The sequence below is a fragment of the Diabrotica virgifera genome, chromosome 8 (assembly GCF_917563875.1).
Source record: "Diabrotica virgifera virgifera chromosome 8, PGI_DIABVI_V3a".
Classification (NCBI taxonomy): Eukaryota; Metazoa; Arthropoda; class Insecta; order Coleoptera; family Chrysomelidae; genus Diabrotica; species Diabrotica virgifera.
This window is the reverse complement of record NC_065450.1, coordinates 131,764,162-131,790,230: the sequence shown is the minus strand read 5'-3', so window position 1 is coordinate 131,790,230 and position 26,069 is coordinate 131,764,162. Positions and strand designations below refer to the sequence as shown.

At 33.6% G+C, this 26,069-nt stretch overlaps 1 protein-coding gene across 1 annotated transcript in view; it reads right to left on the bottom strand.

Annotated features, from left to right (window-relative positions):
- Nucleotides 1-113: 113 nt before the first annotated feature.
- LOC114336746 (putative transcription factor SOX-15) overlaps nucleotides 114-26,069 on the bottom strand; it is a 423,380-nt gene continuing 397,424 nt past the window's right edge. Inside the window, exon 3 of the mRNA XM_050659641.1 lies at nucleotides 114-5,773. Coding sequence (XP_050515598.1) covers nucleotides 4,395-5,773 — 1,379 coding nt within the window. The 3' untranslated portion in view covers nucleotides 114-4,394. The remainder of the gene's footprint in view (nucleotides 5,774-26,069) is intronic.

Genomic DNA, 26,069 nt, shown 5'->3' with positions numbered 1-26,069 from the left:
TATAATGCTGACATATTTTAAATTGGCACTAGAACTTTAAATTTCAAAAAACTAGGGACTATTAGATTCTTGACAATTATTTTGTACAACGGTTGTAAATAAAGAAAAAAACATGGGTATAAATTTTTTTTACTTACAAATCGATATGATATTTTTTACAATTTCTTTTTGACAAATCAATATAAACATTATTGTCATACTTTTTATGTATTTTCGCTATGTAGAGCATTTGTCAATAAAAAATCTGTAACAACTGCTCCATTATTTTACTTTTAAACATTTAATGTCACCTTGCTCATTTGATTTATATTAAGCAAGATATTAGGTCTCAATAACATTAATCCACATATAAAAATAATGGGTTGTTTAAAACAAATTTAAAAATTGATATATGCAAGTGTAGGTACCTATTATATGGGAAATATCACAGTAAATCATAGTTACTTTAATTTACCAATCTCTATACCAATAATAAATTAAAATATGGTCGACATCAAATAGTTTTCCATCTTATTCTGGTGTAATAAATAATATGTTTTTAATTATGTTTTAAATTAACTAAAATTATTATTAACCACAATGATTAATATTACACATGTAAGCATCTGAATTATGAAAATGTATTAAACTTAATATTTACAGTATAATTCTGGTTATAAATATGTAGGTACAGCACCAAAAAGTACAACTCTGACGTTTATTTAAACACATTGTCCGTTATTTCAATGTGCAAGTTGCAAATAGCAAGAATGATGATCAATCGAGTAAGGAACATATTAGGAAAATACTGATTCACCTTCTAAATTACTAAAGTTTTATCGAAGACAACAAGTATTTCAAATTTTATGTATATTATTTTCTCCCCTCCCTACTTCGAGGAGACTTCAAATTCCTTCCCTTCCCGACGTAATACGAAGGATAGGACAAGGCGCAGAAATTTTGTTAAAGATAATACGAAGAAAACTCGAATATTTGGGTCACCTGATGAGAGGTCATAAATAAGCATTTATTAAAAATAGAAGGAAAACGGAATCCAGGCCGTAGAAGAATGTCATGGTTGCGGAATTTGAGAGAGTGGTTTATCTGCACCACTAATGAACTTTTTAGGTCAGCTGCAAGCTGTAAACAAGGTTAGGGTAGCCTTGATGATTTCCAATCTCCAATAGGAGTGGCACAAAAAGAAGAAGAATAATAATAATAATACAGAGGAACTACCCTACATAATAAAGGAGCTTAAACAGTAATCTGCGAAAATCAGTGTGAAAATTAATTTAAATAAAACAAAAGTGATGACAAATCAAAATATCACAATAGTGTTACACAGAAGTGAGATCGTAAGTATTGAAGAGTATCTAAAAGATGCCAAAATCCCTAAATAAAAGGAGATTCAACAGTGTTCTTCTGAAGAAGTCTTCTATATTTGAGGAGAAACTCAAGGGAAGGCGTTTGTCCAGGAGTAGATGCAAAGAGGCTGAGAAAGATATGATACGGATTTTATAGAATCAACCTATTGGCTTGACATTAATCTATCCCTTTTTTAAGGGCACTATTAGTAAGGGACAGTCAAGCAGAAATAGTTGCGACTTTCTTCTTTAAACAAAGTAGAAAAAAATGTGTAAATAATATACGAAAAGGAATATTCACACTTCGTCTAACTCGCCATTCTGTGACACATGTTTCGCTATTTTTAGCTCTTTAGATAGAACTTGCTTAATAGACGAGCAAAGAGAATATCCTTTTCATATACGGGTGGTTAATACAGAAGCATGAAGTCATTTGAAGACTAGTGAAATCTGGATTTTATAGAAGCAACCTTCTGGGTGACATTAATCTGCCCTTTTTCTCTAAGGGCACTAGATGACTTGCACTGGTTTTTAAGCCTTTGAATGCTGATGACTTCTAAAAAGGTCATACCGATACTATTGTCGAGTTATCATGACGTCTTCAGGCGTCATATGCAGATATGCACAACATTCGTTTAGAGGCTAGTATTTGTTTGACGTTGACTAAAACAAGTTGTGTTTCTATTGAGTACATGGATAAAAGTGTATTTTTTATAGCGTCAGTTTAGATTTCAGATTAACGTCAGTTTATATATTTATATGGATATTTGTTTTATGGAATCGAAGCTTGGACCTTGAATGCTGCATCAATGAAAAAACTAGAATCATTCGAGCTGTGGGTGTACAGAAGATTTCTGAAAATATCGTGGACAGAACACTTCACAAACAAAGAGGTTCTGAGAAAGATGAATAAAGAAATGGAAATCCTAAATACCATCAAAACCAGAAAATTGGAATATCTCGGACATATTACACGTCGAGAGAGATACAGCTTGCTCTAATTGATTAAACAGGGAAAGATTCAAGGAAAGAGAAGCACAGGAAGACGCAGAATATCGTGGCTGCGCAACCTGAGAGTGGTACGGATGTACATCAAATGAACTTTTCAGAGCAGCCGTCTCTAAAATACGAATAGCTATTATGATTGCCGACCTCCGCCGCGGAGATGGCACTTAAAGAAGAAGAAGATAGATATGGATAGGATGAAGCAATTCCAGGGCAATCTCGACCTGAACACTACAATGTAAACGCAGTGAAAAATCGAGTTAGCACCCAGGTTGCGTTAGGTACTTTAGTCAGCAATGAAAGAGTTAAGAGATGTAAAACTTTTAATAAACTGATACTTTTTTACAGGAATAAAGTTAATATGGAAACAAATCATATGTGCCTGAATCCTCCAGCGAAATACTTGTCTACTGAAATGCTACACATTAGTACACATGGTATATTCCCTATCTACAATTAAAAATTTGTCGCGATGGGAGGATTTTAGAGCAAGTCCTAAAGGCTTGCTCGTTCAGTTGCGTTTTATGTTGTATTGTATTCGAAGTTTGTCGAAGTGGTCATATATTTGGGTGGTCAGGGTGATCTTTACATAAAGACTATTGTAATATTCTGCCGTAAAAACTGTGCTATTTGCAAATCGAATATAATAAAAATAGGTAGTGAAAATTACTAAGAAAGAAAATATTATATCCAGTAAATAAACTAAATAAAACTTATATATTGTCGTGGCGAAAATAAGAACGAACTGAATTTGTATATTGATATTAATGGTTCAATTTTGCTGTTGGCCAAAATAATTTTGACAGAAAAAATAAAAACCTTTTCTTGTAAAAGGTATATTTAAAATCCCTAAAAAGAGCTGTATCACAACAAAACGTTTTCGGAATCAATATTCCATCATCAGTGTTATCACCTAAAATAAGTATAACTCTATAAGTAAAACAAACGTGAGGTTAAATTTTGACAGAGGTAAAAAAGTGAATAGATAGTTATACTTACATGTTTAAATGCTTTAAGCCACCAAAATGTACGGGTAAAAACCCTTAAATTGATTTTAAACAGTTGGGGTTACATTATATTATCCGAATTTAAAGGATGTTAAAAATATTTCCAGATTAACCCCTGGCATCACATGACATCAACCATATTGGTTGGGAAATTGTAGGTAGAAACTTACACCGCAGAGTTTAAGTGACAGCTGACCGGAATGGCCCTCTGAAGGATGTCAGCACTATATTGATATCGTAACTTGACAGAATGTAATAATATGTGTAGTTACTTTAACCAAAAGAATTTAAATTTTATGTTAATATTTAAAATATTAACAGTAGTGAAAAAATATTTGTTGGGATTAAAATTAATCTACCCTGAACAAGTATGACGGATAAAAGTTAAAAATTATAGAATCAAACAGAAGTGAATTAATACTTTCTTTAGGGTAGGCAATTATCATTATATATTATTGAAAATTATAAATGTGTAATACAGAGTTGTATTTTTCTAAGATATTAGTTAAGCTGATGTTATGAGCTTAATATTTGGTGTAATTTATTAATAGAAGGATCCAACAAAATAGATAAAAGATGATTTAGTTTGGCTGAAGGAGAAATATGTATTACAAAATTTGAATGTAAATAAGAAAAGTAGTAATGAGGAGACTGAGAAATTCAGAGACCCGACATCAAAGCATCTGGAGATGAAAAACTAGCAATGATGGGACAGGAAGGATATAAGGTTATTAGTGTGTAAGAAAGGAAAAAGAAGTAGTGATGAAAGAAGGGAAGTAAGTTGATATTGGTGAGTTAGAACTTCTACAAGATAAGGATTTTATTTTTTGTGATTTATGGTATACAGCCAGTACAGGAATTTTTCCTTGTGTTAATTTTGACAGAAACTATCAAAAATATAAAAAAAAGTAATGGAAGTAACTCATTTTTTTTATTTAAAGTTTTCTTGAGTTCAAAATAGAATGGAAAAACATTTGATGTAGAATTATAAAATTATATATATAATTGCACTTAGTGTTTCATTAAATTGTAAAATCTATTAAGTACTAAAACAAGTCTTTCTAACACCAGCTAAAATTTCACTAAAATCGTCCTCGTTTTTTGTAACACCGTTAGCAGCTAGTTCATAAATCTCTGGGCAGTGTGGGATAAAGGGTTCAGGCTTTATATTTGCATTGGGTAAAATCACAGACGTTTGTTGAGCTGGATAATTATATACATTCGAACTCATACCCTCATTTCGATAGTTGTGATTGGAGTCAATTACGTTTGGATCAGAATTAGTAAACTTGAGGTACTTGTCAAATTCCCTAGTGTCTACATCATCACCATCAACATCACTGCGATTTTCGGGATTAGAATTTGAAATAAACGATTGAGTTAAGTGATTTTCATGACTGTAGTCATAGTGCTCTTCGATTGGGTTAGGTTTGTATATAGGGATATATTCTGGTTTTTCCATAACTTTCATAGATTGATATCCCAGAAATGTGTCCTTGCTTTGGTCATGTTGCTCATAAGGATATTCTTTCCCATAGTAAGACTGTACATTTGAACTATAATAATTTAAGTTACTAGTTGTGTTAATGCCACTGCTGTGTGAGCTTCCCAGTAATTGTTGATCCTGGGAAGTAGCCACTGGAGGATAAAATGTTCCTGTAACTATTTGTCCTTGCTCCACACTACTCTTATTGGCACACATAATGTACATACCGTTAGCCATAGGTACCGAAGTGATGGGTTGTGTGTTGGTGTACTGTGAACCACTTTGTTGATAATTATGTACTCTGATGTTGTAATTTGGCTTACTAGATGAAACTGTGCTTTGTGCGGTTGATGATCTTGGCTCTTCTTTGTACGTCTGATATTGGTCTTTATCCTGATCCATTGGCGAAAGATCTGGAGTAGGTAAAACACTACTTTTGTCGATTTGTTCTTTTACGTCTGAAGGGCTACCGGGAATGTTTTTAGGATCAGGACTTTGAGTTGGGGAATTATCAGGGGATTGCGTCGAATAGGGACTTTTTTGTGAATAGTTTTGGTAGGGTAAGTAGTTATAATGGTTATTAAATTTATAACTATCAGGACTATATCTTTTTTCATTGGTATAATCAACACTATTTCCTGGGCTGGGAAAATCGATAGACGTGTAACCTTGTTGTTGAAGACTGGGTGAAAGACTAGTGTTTGGAGGAATATATCCAGAGTATCTCGGTGACATATTAGGCAGATTAGGACTGGACAGAGAAGTTCCTACACGTGGTCCTGGTCCAGTAGTGGCTCTTTGTTTATTATGCTTCCTGCGCCGGGGTCTGTACTTGTAATTGGGATGCTCAGTCATGTGAATCACTCTCAAACGTTCAGCTTCTTCCACAAAGGGCCGGCGATCTTGTGGCGTCAGGGACCGCCATTTTTTACCTGAAACAAACAAAGTCATTTAAAATACAATCGACTGATAGATAGAGGTGCTATAAAAATAATTGTCAATTTAATATATTTTATAAAGTTCTTGACGTTTAACTTTGATTAATAGTCAAGGAACCGAAGCTTTTCACCTCGCAATTTTTACAGAATGGATCGATTATCTTGAAAATTTGCGAACATGTAGTGGATAGTCTAAGGATCAAAATCTATATGATGCCGAAAGGCGCTTTTACCATGGGGGTGGTTGCCACCCCATCTCGGGGATGGAAATTTTTTATAATATTTTGATAGCAAAAGTTGGTAAGCAAATCTAAGTAAGCATTCTAAGCAAAAGATGTTCTATACATTTTTTTGATAAAATTAATAGTTTTCGATTTATTCGCCATCGAAAGTGTTAGTGTTATATCGAAAAAATCAATGTTTTTCGATATACTCATTTACGATTGACTTAATTTTTGCCGTAGAAAAAATTTTTTCAAACCAATTTCTTGGGCACTAAATAACCTACAATCTCATATTTAAACATTTCTCTGATGCTACCATTTCTATTCTGAAGAAAGTTGCATTTTTTACCAAATTACAAAAATTCGTTATTCGCTTTTAACTCCAGTTTTTTTTTAAACTAATCATTCTAAGCCAGTCAAACTTCTAGAATCTATTAGTAATACATAAATAAAGAAGAATGAATAAGGCCAATGACTAAAACTGCCGGAAACTTACATTATTATGCTTCCAATTGAATTTCTTCTTTTTTTTTTTCAAAAAAATGTATTGATTTTTTAACCCTAAGTTTTTTACTTTTTATCTTAGAAAGTTTGCTAAACAAGAATTTTGCAGGCTTTTACAAGATCTGTAAGCCTATTAATATTAAATCTTTTTAAAATCCCCAGTTGCAAAAAGAGGTGACTTTGAAAGGATTGGTAAAGGTGGTTTTTGCATGTTATTACAAGTTTTAATTATCAATAGCTCACTCAATTTTTGCCATAGAAAACATTTTTGCAAACTAGTTTCTTGGGATAAATAAGCTACAATTTCATAATTAAACATTTTTTCATATCTCCGATGCTAATCTTTCTATTCTGAAGACAAGGCCATTTTTTTCCAAACTACAAAAATTCGTTATTCGCTTTTAACTCCATTTTTTTTTAAAACTAATCATTCTAAGCAGATCAAACTTCTAGAACCTATTAATAATACATAAATAAAGAAGACCAAATTAGATCAATGAGTTATTTTAATTAGGGTGGTGATTAGAGGGTTGATTCCGTTCACTTTTTCGCTGAAAAATATTGGGACTGATATTCTTTTCATTAAAAGTCACTTAATATTCGAGCTGGAGACATTTTTTTTATTTCTGGAGATAGATATTTTTAAATACTTTAAATTAGTTAACCAAGTTATCCTCGAAAAATGCATAGTTTTCCCGTCTTTTGACCTGGAAACTACAATATTTAGCATTTGACGAAGAAGTCATTACGAAGGAGTTATTAGCAGAAAACTTATTAAAAACATTGATTTTTTCGATATAAAACTAACACGTTAGATAGCGAATGAATCAAAAACTATGAATTTTATCAAAAAAAATTATAGAGCATTTTTGGCTTAGAATGAATATTTTTACCAACTTTTGCGGTCAAAATATAATAAAAAATTTCCACCCCGAGATGGGGCGGGGGAAGGGGGGGGGCAACCACCCCCAGCGCCTTTCGGCATCATATAGATTTTGATCCTTGGACTATCCAATACTTTTTCTCAAATTTTCAAGCAAATCTATTCATTCTGTAAAAATTGCGAGGTTTTGTCACAGCTTCATTACTTTGACTATAAATTTTAGTAACAAATTTCATTGATGAAGATGTTTTTGATGTATAATGGCTAATGGATGAACTCTCTAATCTAATATATCAGACGCCACGGTAAGAGTTGATAACTACAATACCCAAGATACTACGCTCTCAGATTCAATAAAAAGCATACCTATATTTATATGCTTTCGTTTGAAGGCATATTTTTATGCCTTTAGCAATCAATGCCATAGTTTTTAATAACTTATGTTTGCAGACGATACAGTAAAATGACAGATAACAACAATGATTTACAGAACGTAATGCAACGCGGTAATGAATGCTGTGGACACTAAAACAAGTGCATCTGAATAAGTTGGCCGTCTTTTAATTTTGCTGTTATAGAAGAATCCAACGAATATTATTGCTTCAAACAATGACAAACGTGAAGGTAACTAGAAAGATAGTAAATTAAGCGGAAATAATAAACTATCAAAAGACGAAAATTGAGTAGGTAGGTACTTAGGACGTGTGATCATAGGGCAAACCTTATTATGCAAGAAAAAATTCGAGAAAAGCTAAATATGGCAAGACGAAGAATATTCTAGTATAAAAACTGAAGAAAATGGTTTGAATGAAGTGGTGCAGAACTATTTCAAGCGACAGTCAACAGAGTCCGCATAGCCATGATCATTTCCTCATTCGATAGATAATGGAACTTGAACAACAAGAAATTTTAGTATTTGTCTTTATCGTAAAACGTAAATACAATATTTCTTCCACTGGTAAACCTCCCACCGAGTATTAACTTTAAACTTAATAATTTAATTACTTTTAACATAAAGTAAAAACTCCTCTATGTAGGTAATTGGTATAATTTGATCAAGAATTCTAAAAAATCCAAATGTATTCGATTATATTCACATTCGATTATATTACATTCGACTATATCAGTCGTTCAGAACGTTTTCGGACTTATTAGTTCATCTTCAGTGAACTAATTGTACTTGCTAAATAGCTCCAAAACCAAACAGTGGTTGGACTAATATGAAATTTACATTATAAATTTTGGTAAAATAATATGACTTGAAGCTGATGAATATGCATAACTTTCCGGAAACATGAGATTTATTTAGGTACTATGACATTTTTCCCGTACGCTTTGGACTACATACGTCTACCAACCTAGGTTGGTTAAAATGGTGGTGGCTCTGAATCAAAACTAAATATTTAGATTACTTTCGTTTACTCACAAATTCAGTACTAGTAATCAAATTCTAGTAAATGAGTTTTGCCTAAATAATTTGACGTGTTATGAATGCAGTTTTTAGATTCCCTACGTCTGTTTATGTATCTGTTACAGTTCAAGTTGATTATCCAGTTGGAGTCGACTATTCCTAATTCGAGTCAACTCAAACGGCTGGTTTCAGTAAAAGTTGATTATAGATATAAAATGAAGATTTTTATTCAACATTTACTAGTAAAAGTAGACTCCAACTAGTTGAAGTATACTCTTCCCAATGCCATTTAGTACGAGTTGATTCACACAAACAACCGATTCTAGAAATTCATTAATGTTACTGGATATTAGGCCAGGAAATACAGCCGAATCATTTTCTATATTATGCCGCTGTACGCTAAAACCTTAGGGTTGGTTGTCTCTCCATCTTGGGGCGGGAATTTTTCATTATATTTTAACTATGGAAATCGACGGAAAATGTAATTCTAAGAAAAAAATGTCCTTTACGTTTTTTTCGTAAAACTAATATTTTTCGAGTTATTCGCGGTTGAAAGTAACAGTTTTTCGACGAAAAAATCGACTACGTTAGAGGGTTTTTTGAGAATAACTCAAAAATATACATTTAATAAAAAAACTGTAGCTTTAAAAATTATATCTTTTAGAAACACAAACAAAATCCTTTTTTTATATAATGTTTCTACAACCAATAAAAACTGAGATACGGCATGTTAAAGGTTAGCTTTTTTCGTCAAATGCATAATTTGAAATATTCAAAGCCAAATAACGGAAAAATTTTTAATTTTGCAGAATAATTAGAAGTGTGCAATTAGACCTTCCAAAAAAAAGTTTCTAGCATAAAAATTGAGCGACTTATGATCAAAATAAGGTCGGTACCTACTTTTTTCTACGAAAAAATCAGTGAAAACAACCCCCTAACTACGCTCCTAATTAAAATTGATATTCGGCCTTCTGTAAGTCTTTTTAGGTATGTATTATCAATACACTCAAGAAGTTTGACCTAATTAAAATTTAGAAAAGTTTGAGTTTAAAGATAAAATGATTTTTTGCAATTTCGTAATTTTCACCCTTTTTTTGTCAGAACCGGTTTTTTGGCACTAATACGTTATAATATATTCCACTTTCTCCATTCAAATCGAAAGACAGAAAAGAAAAAACATATGCTCATGTGTTGCGTATGTGTGTATATTTCGTTGATTCCTCGCCAATGTGTTCTACAGTTCCAAGGAAATAACATGTGCTCTGACAATTTTTGTAGAATTATTCAATTGTGTTTATTATAGTAAATCAATTGCTTAGTTTCTTTGAAAATTGGAGTTATACTTCAATCTCACTTTTTCTGGGTGCTCGGGGGATGATTGCAACAATAGCCCATCAGTTATAGAAAAAGATGAAGATGACATCGATCTCGATGAAGATGACTAAAAATCTATTTGTATTTGTGAACTCGTGTTACTAAATGTTTTTTGCGCATAATTCTACTTTTATTTGTGTATAGATCATTGAATTACTTATAAAAATTGCAATTGTATTAAGGGTGATTTTTAAGGGTTGAAATATCATATTATATCCTAAAGCGGAAAACAATCATTATTTAACCAATCAAAACCAAATTTTACTCATATTAAGGTTATATACAATGTTTTTATATAATTTTTGACAATAAGGGGTAGTTTACACCCTAAAAATAATCAACGCCCATGAGCATGATATAGAATATGAAGTACAGGTTGACATGATCATAATCCCAAATTTTTAAAGTTTAAAATGTTATTTTATATTTTTTTTTAAATTAGAGGTAGTTATCACCCTTAAAAAACCAAAAGCATACAACGGCTCAATTATAGAAAATGAACTAGAGGGTAAAATGAATCTAACACCAATTTTTTGTACAAATCGATGCTGGATGAAAAATTTTTGAGGTTTTGCCATTTTTTCATCTTCGTTTCCTGGCCTATATTTATGTTCGAATCATGATAAGTACTTGAAACTTTGAAACGGGCACGACAAAGAAACGCACAGTCATCAAAAAAAGCACGTGAGATTATACTGGTATAATCAACTTACTGAATCGACCCAGGAATAGTGAACCCAAACTAGTAAAAGTTGAATTAAATTTTTCAAATCAACTTTTACTGCTCGTTTTAGTTGGAGTTAACTCGAACTAGGAATAGTCAACTCTAACTGAGAATCAACTTGAATTGTTATCGGATAAAGCTCGGATTTTAGACCAGGGCGCATCTGTAAAAATATTAGTACATTTGGACGTTGAGAGGTGACTCAAATTTTTTTGCAGAAATTGCTTGAAAATAACTCAAATAATAATATTTGAGTTATCCTTCCTCTCAAAAAGGTCCGGAACATTGTTTAAATAATTAAAATGTCAAAAAATGAAGGAAAAATTCGATTTTTTTTTCGTTTTTTGATTATAACTTTAAGAGTATTCATTTCCGAGAAAAGTTGTATTAACATAAAAGTTGTGTAATTAAATTTGCTACAATATAGAGTTGGTTGAAAATTTAAAAAATAGTCACCCTTGTTGCAAAATAGCAATAATTGGGAAAAAACTATACAAAAACAAGTATTCGCATTTTACGTTTTTCAACCATTTATGCTAAACTTAGGACCTTCAAATTCCACCCAGAAAAACTATATGATACAGTTAAACGATACTGTAAATTTCATTAAGATCGGTTAAACAGATTTTGCAAAATAAATTTTGCAATCCAGCTTTCGCAAAAAAAATTCATTTTTTCAAACTGTTACAGGACTGAAAATAAAGCAGATAGCAAATTGAATTTTTTTTTGCTTATAGAAGTGTACTGTACCTTTCATTTGCAATTTGCAAAACTAAAATCGATTAACCACCACGGTGTCAGGAATTTTTTTAAAATAAACATTAATTATTGGTGTTGCGCGCAGGACACCGGATAGTTTGCTCTGATTGGGCATTCCAATGACCTTTGATAATTATTGATACATTTTAATTTTTATTACATTTCGATGTAAATAAATAAATTTGTTTATTGCAAAATAAAAACCCATACTCTATCCTTTGAAATAACACTTTTTTTAGCAAAAACTTTCTTTGTTCATATATTTTAACTTGAGAATAAAAGTTTAATATTTTTAAACATATACAATTGTTTAAACAATATTTCACAAACAATAATAAAATTAGTTTGATTTTTGTGGAATTAAAATATTAAAATACAACAAAATATAGAGTAAGAAAATAATATATTAGATGAAGATTGGAAGAAATTTTAGTGGAAATCAACTTCATGTGAATCGAACACCGCTGTCCTGCGCGTAGCACCAATAATTAATGTTTATTTAAAAAAATTCCTGACGCCGTGGTAGTTAATCGATTTTAATTTTGCAAATTGCAAATAAAAAATACAGTTCACTTCTATACGCAAAAAAAATTTCAACTTGCTATCTGCTTTATTTTTAGTCCTGTAACATTTTGAAAAAATGAATTGTTTTTGCGAAAGCTGGATTGCAAAATTTATTTTGCAAAATCTGTTAAACCGATCTTAATGAAATTTACAGTATTGTTTTACTGTATCATAAAGTTTTTCTGGGTGAAATATGAAGGTCATAAGTGTAGCATAAATGGTTGAAAAACGTAAAATGCGAATACTTGTTTTTGTATGGTTTTTTCGCAATTATTGCTATATTGCAACAAGGATGACTATTTTTTTAACTTTTAACTAATTTTATATTGCAGGAAATTTAATTACGCAACTTTTATGTCAGTTCATCTTTTCTGGGAAATGAATACTTTTAAAGTTATAATCAAAAAACGAAGAAAAAAATCGAATTTTTCCTTCATTTTTTGACATTTTAATTATTTAAACAATGTTCCGGACCTTTTTGAGAGGGAGGATAACTCAAATATTATTATTTGAGTTATTTTCAAGCCATTTCTGCAAAAAAATTTGAGTCACCTCTCAACGTCCATCTCAAAACAGATGGGCCCTGGACTATTTAGGCTGTGACCAGAATTTGCTTTCCTACGTAAGAAATCTTTAGATCCCCCGTTCTTTGGATTTCGTTTTGTTTATTAAAAAAAAACTAGAAACCTCATTAAAAAATATACATTTTGTAAATTATTAATATGAATAATTTGTTGTTATCACATCGTTTTGTTTCAAGAACTATTTGTTGTTAAGTCTGATTAGGAATTAGTAAACTAACGAGGTAATCTCCACACATAACTTAAGTAAATACTCTGATGTAAATATAGCGAAGATAGAAGAGAAGTTAAAATATTGTTATCATAATGTTACAAAGAATTATATAGATAATGTCAAGTAGATAAATAAAATTGTTTTATTTGATTATACTTAGTGTTAAAAAATATGAAAAGTATTGGTTGAAATGTTAAGCATATTCTTAAAAACAAAATATATCTATTTTTAATAATCGATTTACGATTATGTACCTACCTACTGACAAAACAGAAATAAAATGATTATTTGACATAAAATCAATGCTTTTCGCTTTTCGCCCACCTTTTTCTTCGTCTTTAAAGAGGGGGGGTCTGGAATCTTCAAAAGACACCTCAGTCCAGAACGCCGCCTGACTAACCTTAGTACACGATTCATTCTTCGTAGTACCAGCGATAGTTCCCGAGGTGCTTTAAAACGCTCTCTCGTCGCCGAGGCTACGCCGAACGCCTACCTGCTAAACCAGACCCTCCTCTGTCATCCAGCGCTCCGAAAACGGAATGGCAGCTGCAAGGTCGACATCGCTTCCGAAGCACTTTACCTTCATTTATCCACAGACTGTAAGCAAGGAGGCCCTTCATTTTCCCCGTTCCCCCTTTTTTTTGGTCCCAAGATTGGGCCTTTTTTTTAATTAGAGCTTCTTTCCCACAGTCTGTCTCATACAATATATCTCACTTATTCGCCTCTCGTCAAAACTTATTCCCTCTGCCTTCTACTCGCTATATATTTCCCTCTCATCCCTATCGTTGGTACAGCTGTTTTTCCTCCTCTTCTTTCTTCTTGATCACTACACGGATATAGTTGTGTATGCTAGTCCAACCAGTTTTATTTTCAATCATTCTCTCAATCATTTCTCGCACTGTCAACAAATTCACACCTGTCTCTCTTTCCATTCTATTTTTTTCTACTATCCATCTGTTGCACTCTAGCATGGTATGTGTAACAGTGTCCGGGTGTCTGCAGTATAGACATTCGTCAGTGTCAGCCTTTCCAAACCTAGAGAGGTAGGGTCTAAAACACACGTGTCCTGTGAGCACCTGCGTCAGGAAATAGTCCAGTCGCCTGTGACCACAGTCCATCCAATCTTTCAAGTTAGGAAGCAACATCTTTGTTCACTGTGCCACATGCTCCATGTTGTTCCATTCTTGCTGCCATCTTTCAATTGACCTTTCTCTTTCCTGTCTTCTCTCGGCCATAGTAAGCTCAAGGTCTCTTCTCCCATACAGTTTTTTTCTTTCTACTACCAACACATGCAGCGGAACACATCCAGTGATGGCCTACAAGGCTGCGGCAGACACAGTCCTGTAGGCGCATGCCACTCGCAGCAGACTTGTTCTGTCCACTCGTGTAATGAGCCCCCTGTAGGCCCGTATCCCTACCGCCTCACTCCAGACTGGGGCTGCATAGAGGACGATCGACTGCACAACACCGTGCAAGGCCCTCCTCCTTTCGGATTTGGGTCCCCCAATGTTGGGCACCACACTGTTGCAGCCTTCCGGGTCACCACCTGCACGTGCTCCCCCCCATTTTCCATTCTGGTGCATCGTCACTCCTAGGTACTTTACGTGTTTCTTGGGTGTTAGACACGCTCCTGCACATTGTAGCTCCACACTTTGCCTGTTCCTTTTCCCCTTCAGAATGATGGCCTCTGTCTTCTCTGCCGCGAGTTTCAGTCCATGCTGTGTCATCCATTTCTTCACGACGCCGCCCGCTTTCCGTACCCGGTATTTAAGATCTGGCTCGTCCCGCGCCACTACCAGCACAGCGAGATCGTCTGCAAACGCGAAGGGAGACGTACCCTCTCCATATTCACAGTTCAGAATCCTGTCATATGCTAGATTCCATAGCGTCGGGCCCAAGACAGATCCCTGGGGAACACCTGCCGTCACATCCACGATCGTGCCTTTCTCCACCATAATTCTTCTTTCAGACAGATATTCCGCTACCACGTTCATCAGGTATCCAGGACACTCTCTCTCCTCCATTGCCTTCATTACCTCGTTCCACTGCAGCGTATTGAATGCATTCCTAACATCGAACAACAACAGGGCCGCCCAACGGTGTTCATCCCCTCTATTGCGCAATGCGTCGAATACACTCACGATTGCATCAATCGCGCTTCTCCCTTTACAGAAACCAAACTGCCTCGGGGACAAGCCTCCCGACCTCTCAATCATGCCATCGATACGTCCCCGCAGCATTCTTTCATATAGCTTACCGACGCACAGAAGAAGGCAGATGTCCTCCAAGGCTCAGGAAAGGTCTGTGCTTCCAGAAGTGCATTCATGTGCTCCAGAAGCCACGCGGGCTCCGCCCATCCTAGACACCTCACTGCCTCAGGTGATATCTGATCCAAACCGGGGGACCTGCGCGTCTTGAGTGCGCCCAATGCCTCGACAAGTTCATCCATGGTAAAGGGTACAGCCCGCTCAGCTTCCTCGTCTCTCCGTACACCATGCCATCTGCCCGCGGGAAAGAGCTCTCGTGTTACCTCGAGCTTCTTATCCATAGGCATTTCATACGAGGGGTACGCATGGAACTTTTTCATGGCGATCCTGTATCCTTGACCCCAGACGTCCTCATCCAGTTTTTCACACAGTTCTCTCCAGTGCCTTCTTTTTTCTGCACGAATTTTCCTGTAGAGTTCCCTCTTCCGTAGGCGGTACTCCTCCTCGATGACATCAGGATCGACTCCTGCTGTACCCCTTGCTCTCGTTAGCCTTCTTCTCATGACTATACATTCATTTCTTTGTGTCTCGATGTCCGCGTTCCACCAGTAGGGCATCTTGTTTACATCTCGGCGACCCCTCCTGCTTCCCTCCATCGCTTCTTTAATTACCCTCTCCAGGTTTTCGACTGTCGGTGATTGACCCTGCATCATGCTAACTCTCCATTTGATCAGCTCCTCGTATACTTTCCAGTCATTTCCATCGCCGCATCCGCCTCCCGACGTACCAGACGCGCGGACTGCGTTAGTAGTTCCCGCCCCGACTATCGAGAATCCGATGTACTGATGCTCCGTTCCGGTGTAGTCTGATAAAACCTTCCCGCCTCTTGCTTTCGCCGCTATTCCTTGTGTCGCCATAGTAACGTCGATGTACGTACCTGTACCTCTCCTAACAAACGTAGGCGCCAGACCTGTGTTCAGTACTACTAGATTCAGAGTACCCACCCAGTCGGTCAGTATCCTGCCGCGAGTGTCGGTGATAGGAGATCCCCACTCCGCTGCTTTTGCATTAAAGTCTCCCAGCACTACGCATTCTCCTCCTGTGTTCCCCACTTCCTGCAAGATCTCGTCCATCTGCCTCTCATACTCACCCACTGTTATGTTCGGAGAAACATAACAGCAGACCAGCTGCATCTTCTCCATCCGGACGATCACGTATCCTTCTTTCGGTTTAATTTCATACACTCGCAGCTTTCTATTGTAGATTCGTACTCGCCCACATGCCAAGAGGCAGGTGGGTGGTGGCAGTTTGAACATATAATTTAAGCGAGAAGCAATGTTTATTTGTGAAACAAACATTTTTTGTCTGTTTTCTGACAGCAGTAAGATGTATTATGTTAATGTTTATATTACTAAATAGAGACTTGAATAAACTTTAAAATCAGCTAGCACACGACTCCTATTATCATCTAAAAAAATCATCGATTACGTCATCAGGCCCAGACAGATGATATCACTAGGATTCTTTAAATGAGAATAGGTCTCGTGAACTCACTTGAAAGGTAATTCAATAATTTGCATTTACTAAATACTAAACTTTGCATTTAAATAGCATTTTTACTAAAAATCCTAATTATAAGCAAAAAAGCAAAAAAGGCAAAATGCTTATAATCCGGACTTTACTTATAATAAAGATTATTTAATGCACCATTCACATTTACACATTTAAATTAATTTTTTGTAATAAATACTATTTAGATATTCTAGTTTTTTATATATCTGTTCATTGATTAAAGACATTTATGTCACAGATGCTTTAAATACATAAATATCTATATAAGATTAAAAATAATTTTTATCCAAGAGGGTCACCTACTCTGAAATATAATATTTAAGTATCCTTCTGAATTATTTGAATATTTATCGGTTCCTCTCAGTAGGATTCAATCCGACTACAGATTTCAAACACCCACCCATGTAAACGGCTTCTTTGAATAATTTTAAAGGTACAACGTGGATTATTTTTATGAATTTCAAAAGCGATAGACAGACCAAAAAGGCGTTGACTATAAAGTCTGAGAAAAACAAGCATTATGCGCGGAAGCAATTCAAAAATGAATTAGGGGGAACGGAGCAAAATGCAAAGTTCCGACGCATGTCAAAATTTTAAATGCGTTTTGTATTTTTGAAAAATCTAATCGCATCATGAAAGACTACTTTATTATCGATGGCCGAAAGTCCCTTAAAATAAATAAAAAGTATCTTTTGAATGAAAGATTTGCAATTAAAAATCACACTAAATTTTCTCTTTTATCACCCCTGTAATTTATTAAAATAAAATTATAGAAGTTTTCAGCGACTTTCAGCCCTCGGTAATAATGTAGTCTTTCATTCTGCATTTAAATTTTTCAAAAATATTTATTAGTTTTCTCAGGATTCGAAAAAAGTTAATACATTTAAAACGTTTAAAACATATTGAAAATTTTGACATGCGTCAAAATTTTGCATTTTTCTCCGTTTCCCTTATACGCTGTGAGCTCGTACGTAGAGGGGATATTTACAAATTCGCGAACGCCAGTAGTGACAAGTTTGTAAACGTTTACCGGAAATTTGACATAAATGTCAAAGTGATTAATTTAAAATTAAAATTAAAAACATTCATTATAAACAATATTAGTTGGTCAAAGCTGTGGTAGATATTTTTACCTTAAATATACTTACGTTTTAAATACTGAATTTAAGTTTTTTTGTATGTATATACACCGTTCTTAGGCGTCAACGCCCTTCGGTAGGGATCTATGGGGGAGTATCACCGAGCCGCAAGCCCTTATCCCTTGCCGTACTGCTCCCTCATAGGTCGATCAGATGCCCGCATATTCAGGTCTAAGCGCCAGATTCATATTTAGAATTTTATACTGACGCGTTAGCCTTTTTGTTTTCCGATGGCCTGAGCTGGGCTTGAACTCTCGTACCTCACGGCGAAGTGAAGTGGGGGTCAGCCGCTAGTCGCACTGAGCTATCCGATCGACATTAAGTTTTTTTAATGTTCCGTAATATCTAATTATAAATAATCTATTATAATCTTAGTGCCATCTACACAATTATTGTCAAAGTATCCGAATTAAGAAATTGATATTTTATCAATAGAACGTCAAAATGATTAGAAAAATCTTAAAAAAATCGAATACAATTTAATTAATTTTTTGCGTTGTAAATATTAAGCGATAACAATTAAATAATAAATTTAAAAATTACCAGTAAAAGTTAAATTAGTAACCGCTAGGAGAGACACCAGCGAAGCTCAGAGCGTATAATCCAGAAAAATAAGTATTTTCTCAGGACACTGAAATATCCAGAGGTAGAGGTTTCCTGCTTAGAGTTTGCGTCCGTTTTTTTAATTATTAACAATTTAGTGCAAAAAACGCGATTTTTTTCGATTTTTTGCACCCAATTAAAAAGCTAAATAGTTGACATAAAATTAAAAAATTTGATTTATTAGAACATTGAAAGAGCTTCAAACTGCCGATTTTTGAATGTTGAAAAGTCAATTTGTTGCTTCGCAAATTGCAAAATTAATGAAAATCGATATTTGTCATAAATAAATATAAAGGTTTACTAAATTTAACTTATAGTCGAGGCATTGAAGCCCAAAAAAAGGCCTTACTGTCGATTTTTGGCGCAGTAAGACGGATTTTAATGCAGTTTGGTGCGTCGGATTCGTGAGAATGTCAGGGAATTTTGTGAACTAATGTAATGAATAAGAAATCTGAAATTGCATTTGTGCATAAGAAAAATGCATTTCAAAAGTGCATTTTGAAATAGTCAATTATTATAAATTTGCAACTCGGTAAATAGTGGGAACAATTGACTCGATTTTCTTACTCGTGGGTTTTTGGGGTCGCTGAAAACGAATATGAGGTAGGCGAGAGTGTGCAAACTAGCTGGTGCCTGCAGCGGGTGTAATAAACGTCTTTCTCTGGAGTATTGTGGTAATTTATCATATAATTGGCTTAAACTCATTATTCGGGGGTTTTTGGGGTCGCTGAAAATGAATATGAGGTCGGCGAGAGTGTGCAAACTACCTGGTCACTGCAGCAGGTGTAATAAACGTCTTCCTCTGGACTATTATGGTAATTTGTTAAATAACTGGTCCAAACTTGTTACTCGGGGGTATAATATTCTGTAGTTGTAAGTTAGACTGCGGCAACTCATGCGGGTGCAGGAAGCATGGGTTAGTTTGTAATTTAGCCTGCAAAAATTGTGCAGGCTCTGATTGCACAAATAGTGCATTGGAATCGAGAGATGAAGGCAATAATCAAGAAGAAGATGATAATGATGAAGAAAATGAATTTTAAATATAAATTAGGACAAATTTTGTATAATAAACTTTTTTAACCATAAATATATTATAATAATAAAAATTTATGTTTATTTATAATAAAAATACCACCCTTTTCGATCACTATAGTTACATCGAAGAAAATAGATTACCCCAAAAACCCCCGAGTAACGAGTTTAAACTAATTATATGATAAAGTACCATAATACTCCAGAGGAAGACGTTTATTACACCCGCTGCAGGCACCAGGTACTTTGGACACTCTCGCCGACCTCATATTCATTTTCAGCGACCCAAAAACCCCCGAGTTACAAGTTTGGGCCAATTATTTAACAAATTACCATAATACTCCAAAAGAAGACGTTTATTACACCCGCTGCAGGCACCAGGTAGTTTGCACACTCTCGTCGACCTCATATTCGTTTTCAGCGACCCCAAAAACCCCCGAGTAAGAAAATTGAGTCACTTTTTCCCCCTATTTACCGAGTGCACCTTTGAAATGCATTTTTCTTATGCACAAATGCAATTTGAGATTTCTTATTTATTACATTAGTTCACAAAATTTCCTGACATTCTCACGAATCCAACGCACTAATCCGCATTAAAATCCGTCTTACTGCAAAAAAATCGACACTTCAATCCTTCAATGCCTCGGCTATTAGAATTTTACGGTTTCACCCAAAGTTGAGCCAGAGGCCTTTGTTTGGCAATAACATAAGACAGAAAGTAATAAAAATAGGGCAATTCGGCGTACCTATGCCAAATGAAAGTAGAAGAGTAGTCTGGGCTGATTATCGGAGAATAGGCCATTTTTGGGAAAACTTATTTACCAGCAATTTTATTGCTGTAGTCGAATCTTATGATTGTATATACAGTGAGCACGTAAAGGTTGGAATAAATTCATTTTCTCGAGAATGGATAATTTTGGAAAAAAACCCCGAAACAGGTCAATTTTTATTTTTAAATTACGACTTTTTGGCATATACATCATACTAGTGACGTCACCCATGTGGGCGTGATGACGTCATCGATGATTTTTTTAAATGAGAATAGGGGTCGTGTGATAGCTCATTTGAAAGGTAATTCAATCCTCTATTCAGTAATATATACATTAACATAATTATTTATACAGGGTGTCAAAAAAATTTTTTTGCATTAAATTTATTGACATAAAAAGAAGAATGTATGTAATTTATTTAATTCAAAATACATTTTACTGCCCTCGGAAAACTGAAAAAAATGTTTATTTGAAAAATAATCATTGCTTTTCGTTTAAATTAGATGTTCAAACTGTCACGAGGCTGGTGGGTGGCGGCTTTAATATTGAATTTAAGCAAAAAACAATATTTATTTGCCAAATAAACATTTTTTACTGTTTTCTGATAGCAGTAAAATGTATTTTGAATTAAATAAATTACACACATTCTTCTTTTTATGTCAATAAATTTAATTCAGAAAAATTTTTTTGGGCACCCTGTATAAATAATTATGTTAATATTTATATTACTGAATAGAGAATTGAATTACCTTTCAAATGAGCTATCACACGACCCCTATTCTTATTTAAAAAATCATCGATGACGTCATCACGCCCAGATGGGTGACGTCACTAGTATGATATAAATGCCAATAAGTCGTAATTTAAAAATAGAAATTGACCTCTTTTGGGATTTTTTTCCAAAATTGTCCATTTTCGAGAAAATGAATTTATTCCAACCTTTACGTGCTCACTTTATTAATAATATAGATATGCAAAATCCGCAGATGGTGTGCTACTTTTTTTATAAACAAAATGGCGCCCGAAAATCGTGTTTTTTTCAATTTTTGCTCTATAGTCCTGTCGCCAGGGGGGGTACAACGGCCTCGTTAATTCAGATGGACTTACTCAAGTTTTTTTTATGTATTTTGACCCGAAGAACACGAATTTTTTGGGTAACAGTTGATCCGGATGTCGATAAGATTGTTATAGACCAAGAACTTGAGGAATCAAATAACAGCGATTTTTGGCAAAACAAAACAATATTTTGTATTTTTTGGGCCATTTTAAGTAAAAAATATTTCTACAAGTTTTTTCGTAGGATGCACAGTTTTCGAGATAAACGCGGTTGAACTTTAAAAAAATCGAAAAATTGCAATTTTTGAACCCGAATAACTTTTGATTAAAAAATAAAATAGCAAGTCTGCTTACCGCATTTGAAAGTTTAAGTCAAATTATATCGGTTTTGATTATTTGCATTGGTAAAAATTTATTTTTTTATTGTTTAACAAAGCTATAAACACGTAGGGTTTCCCGTGCTTTTACATGCGTTTTAACGCATGTAACATAGAAATAGTCTTGATTGCACTAGTACCTATTCTACCTACTCGTTCGATTTTAAATGAGAAATCATAGAAACATCACTCACGCACTAGTTGTTTGTAGCTTTGTTTAACAATAACACAATAAATTTTTAGCAATGCAAATAATCAAAACCGACATAATTTGACTTGAACTTTCAAAGGCGCTAAGCAGAATTGCTATTTTATTTTTTAATCAAAAGTTATTCGGGTTTAAAAATTGCAGTTTTTCGATTTTTTGAAAGTTCAACCGCGTTTATCTCGAAAACTGTGCATCCTACTAAAAAACTTGTAGAAATATTTTTTGCTTAAAATGACCCAAAAAATACAAAATATTGTTTTGTTTTGCCAAAAATCGCTGTTATTTGATTCCTCAAGTTCTTGGTCTATAACAATCTTATCGACATCCGGATCAACTGTTACCCAAAAAATTCGTGTTCTACGGGTCAAAATACATAAAAAAAACTTGGGTAAGTCCATCTGAATTAACGAGGCCGTTGTACCCCCCCTGGCGACAGGACTACTATAACTCCAAAGATTTTAACTTTAGACCAAAAACACTCAAAAAAAATTCACCGAAATTAAATTCTACATAGATACGTGTTTTTTCCGATTTACTTCGACGAAAACCTTCCCCGGAAAAAGCGGGGTTTTCCAACAAAATCTTTAATTTTCAACTAAACTTTTAGATAAGTAGTTGTTAATCAATAATTAAATAGCTTGGTAACGTAAAAGCCCTTTTCGTGTATATTATAATTCCAGAAGCCGATGGAAATTGAATGAACAGTTTAGCAACAATTGAAATGTTAATTAAAAATTTACGGTCGCTATAATAACGACAATAATTATGATGCATAAGAATAACTATGATTTTTTCATAAAAAGACACTATACCTATCTAATGTACTTTACAGAATTGAAATTGGAATATTTAGCCGGCCTCAGGAATATTTTAAAATTATAAACAATTTTTTGGCTTATAAACAAATAGAATATCTCAGGAAATATTAAACTAAATTAAATTGTGAAAACGGTATTCGAAAGCCAGCGGCAGGACGCTTCTTCTGAAAGAAAAAACGTTTAATTATGACGGGTGGTTCCTGAGATACAACCGGTCAAAGTTGACCGAAATTTACGGCAAAGATATAAACAATGGGATCATAATTTTCAAATAATCACTTTTTATTTTTGTCCTCTTTCTCCACACCAATTTTCATATCTTTAGAATCCTCATAACATATATTATTATAATTAAAACTATCGATAATACGTGTGAAAATTGCCAAAAGTAGCAAAATTCCAATCAAAAATTAGGTTGGAGAAAATGTAACCCTCAAAGTTCAAAATCGGTATACGTTAAAGAAATGCATTTTCTCGGCTTCCCATGGAGCAATTTCCTTCATTTTTTTTTTGGTTCCCAAGTAACTCGAGTAGAGCCATCGAACTAACGCATTATTAAATGTCAAACTTGCTTTTGTTTTGTTATAATAAATTAATTTATTTATTATAACACAATATTTTAATTTGTTTAAATAAAAATTGTTTAAATAATTATACAGCTTTAAAATGAGAGTATTTATGTTTTTAACTTTAAAAGGTACACTTGTAGTAAGTTTATCTAAAAAAAAGCCTACAGCTGGAAAAAATATGAAATTTTCTGTTCTTATAAATAAATTATTCTATTATAACAAAACAAAAGCAAGTTTGACATTTAATAATGCATTAGTTCGATGGCTCTACTCGAGTTATTAGGGAACAAAAAAAGAATGAAGGAAATTGCTCCATGGGAAGCCGAGAAAATGAATTTTTTTTAACGTATACCGATTTTGAACTTTGAGGGTTACATTTTCTCCAACCTAATTTTTGATTGGAATTTTGCTACTTTTGGCAATTTTCACACGTGTTATCGATAGTTTTTATTATAATAATATATGTTATGAGGATTTTAAAGATATGAAAATTGGTGTGGAGAAAGAGGACAAAAATAAAAAGGTGATGATTTGAAAATTATGATCCTATTGTTTATATCTTTGCCGTACATTTCGGTCAACTTTGACCGGTTGTATCTCAGGAGCCACTCGTCATAATTAAACGTTTTTTCTTTTAAAAGAAGCGTCCTGTCGCTGTCTTTCGAATACCGTTTTCACAATTTAATTTAGTTTAATATTTCCTGAGATATTCTATTTGTTTAGAAGCCAAAAAATTGTTTATAATTTTAAAATATTCCTGAGGCCACTTAAATAGTCCAATTTCAATTCTGAAATATACGTTAGATAGGTATAGTGTCTTTTTATGAAAAAATCATAGTTATTCTTATACATCATAATTATTGCCGTTATTATAGCGACCATAAACTGTTCATTCAATTTCCATATCGGCTTCTGGAATTATAATACATACGGAAAGAGCTTTTAAGTTACCAAGTTATTTAATTATTGATTAACAACTACTTATCTAAAAGTTTAGTTGAAAATTAAAGATTTTGTTGGAAAAACCCGCTTTTTCCGGGGAAAGTTTTCGTCGAAGTAAATCGTAAAAAACACGTCTCTATGCATAATTTAATTGCGGTGAATTTTTATTTGGGTGTTTTTGGTCTAAAGTTAAAATCTTTGGAGTTATAGAGCAAAAATTGAAAAAAACACGATTTTCGGGCGCCATTTTGTTTATAAAAAAAGTAGCACACTATCTGCGGACTTTGCATATCTATATTATTAATATATACAATCATAAGATTCGATTCCAGCAATAAAATTGCTGGTAAATAACTTTTCCTTGTATTTTGCTAATTAGCCCAGAGTAGAGTGATACTGTCAAAATGTATTCAAAAAACATAAAAAAATTATTTAATATAGTCAAAAATCCTTATGCCCAATGTTTGAACTTTTGTAGTTTCTAAATATTGTCAGTAGAAAAAATATTTTTATACATTCGAAAAGCTAGTATTTTAAGCATACCTTCACTGGTTACAAAGATATCGGAGATGTTGTTTCTCCAAATGACACTATCCTTGTTGTTCTTATACATATAAGCTCTTAATCACATTTAATATTTTGTCCTCTACACCTTTTTTCTTCAGTATTTCCCACAATTTATCCCTCTTCACCTTATCAAAAGCCTTCTCAAAATCTATAAATGCCAGTGACACTTTGTCAGTTAGAGGCTGACAGAAGAGGCTTTGTTGGTTAAATTTTTCTATTATTTGTTTCAGTGTGAATACATGGTCCTGGATGCTTCTTACTTTACGGAATCAATCAGAATTTCAATTTTCTTATACAGTGGTCTCTCAATTATTAAAAAAAATGTATTTAATATTACTGTCATATTATTGGACATCGCACACATCTTATGGAAAATATAATGTCACTCAAATTCAATAAAGTTTATACGAATAGATTTGTTTTAAATTAACGGTCAAATCTTATCATTCCGCCAACTCCATATTTTCAATAATAAGAACAGAAATTGATATAAATAAATCTGAAATCAAATGGATACGTACATAAGTTAGAGAGAGAAAAAATATTTTATAATACGCAAATTGTCAGTACTCCATAAATCAGCGGATTAGTTTCACTAATCCTCTTAGGCCCAGCGGGGTTTAAGCTCTTTTGAATAGCACCCAGAGCAATACTGACACTTTTACTGACTAAAAAATTTGATTTCGATAAACTTTAATTGCAATTTGCGCCGTAATTAATCATAATTAAGAATTGGCGCAATGATAAGATTTGACCGTTAATTTAAAACGAATCTATTCGTATAAATTTTATTGAATTTGAGTGACATTATATTTTCCATAAGATGTGTGCGATGTCCTTTTTTGTTTTATTTATATTCATAATTATAACTTTTAGTATTTCTTCAGTCGACGAAATCACTAGCCTTTGTATTTTATTTTATTGTTCACTACACTAATAGTATTATAATATCATGCCCTGTATTTTACTTGTAAAGTATCTGATTACTTCATTTATGCCATTTTTACATCTTTAAATAATATTAAAATATATAATTTACGAAAGGTATTACATTGATTTAATCTTTCCACTACACCCCCGACTTATAGTAAATCTTTTAAGGTGTGATATCTTGCTGGCTACCAAAATACGAAGACGTCATGTGGAGCTTGAGGTATTAAATGTATACCCCCAACGCGTTTGTTAGACCTTA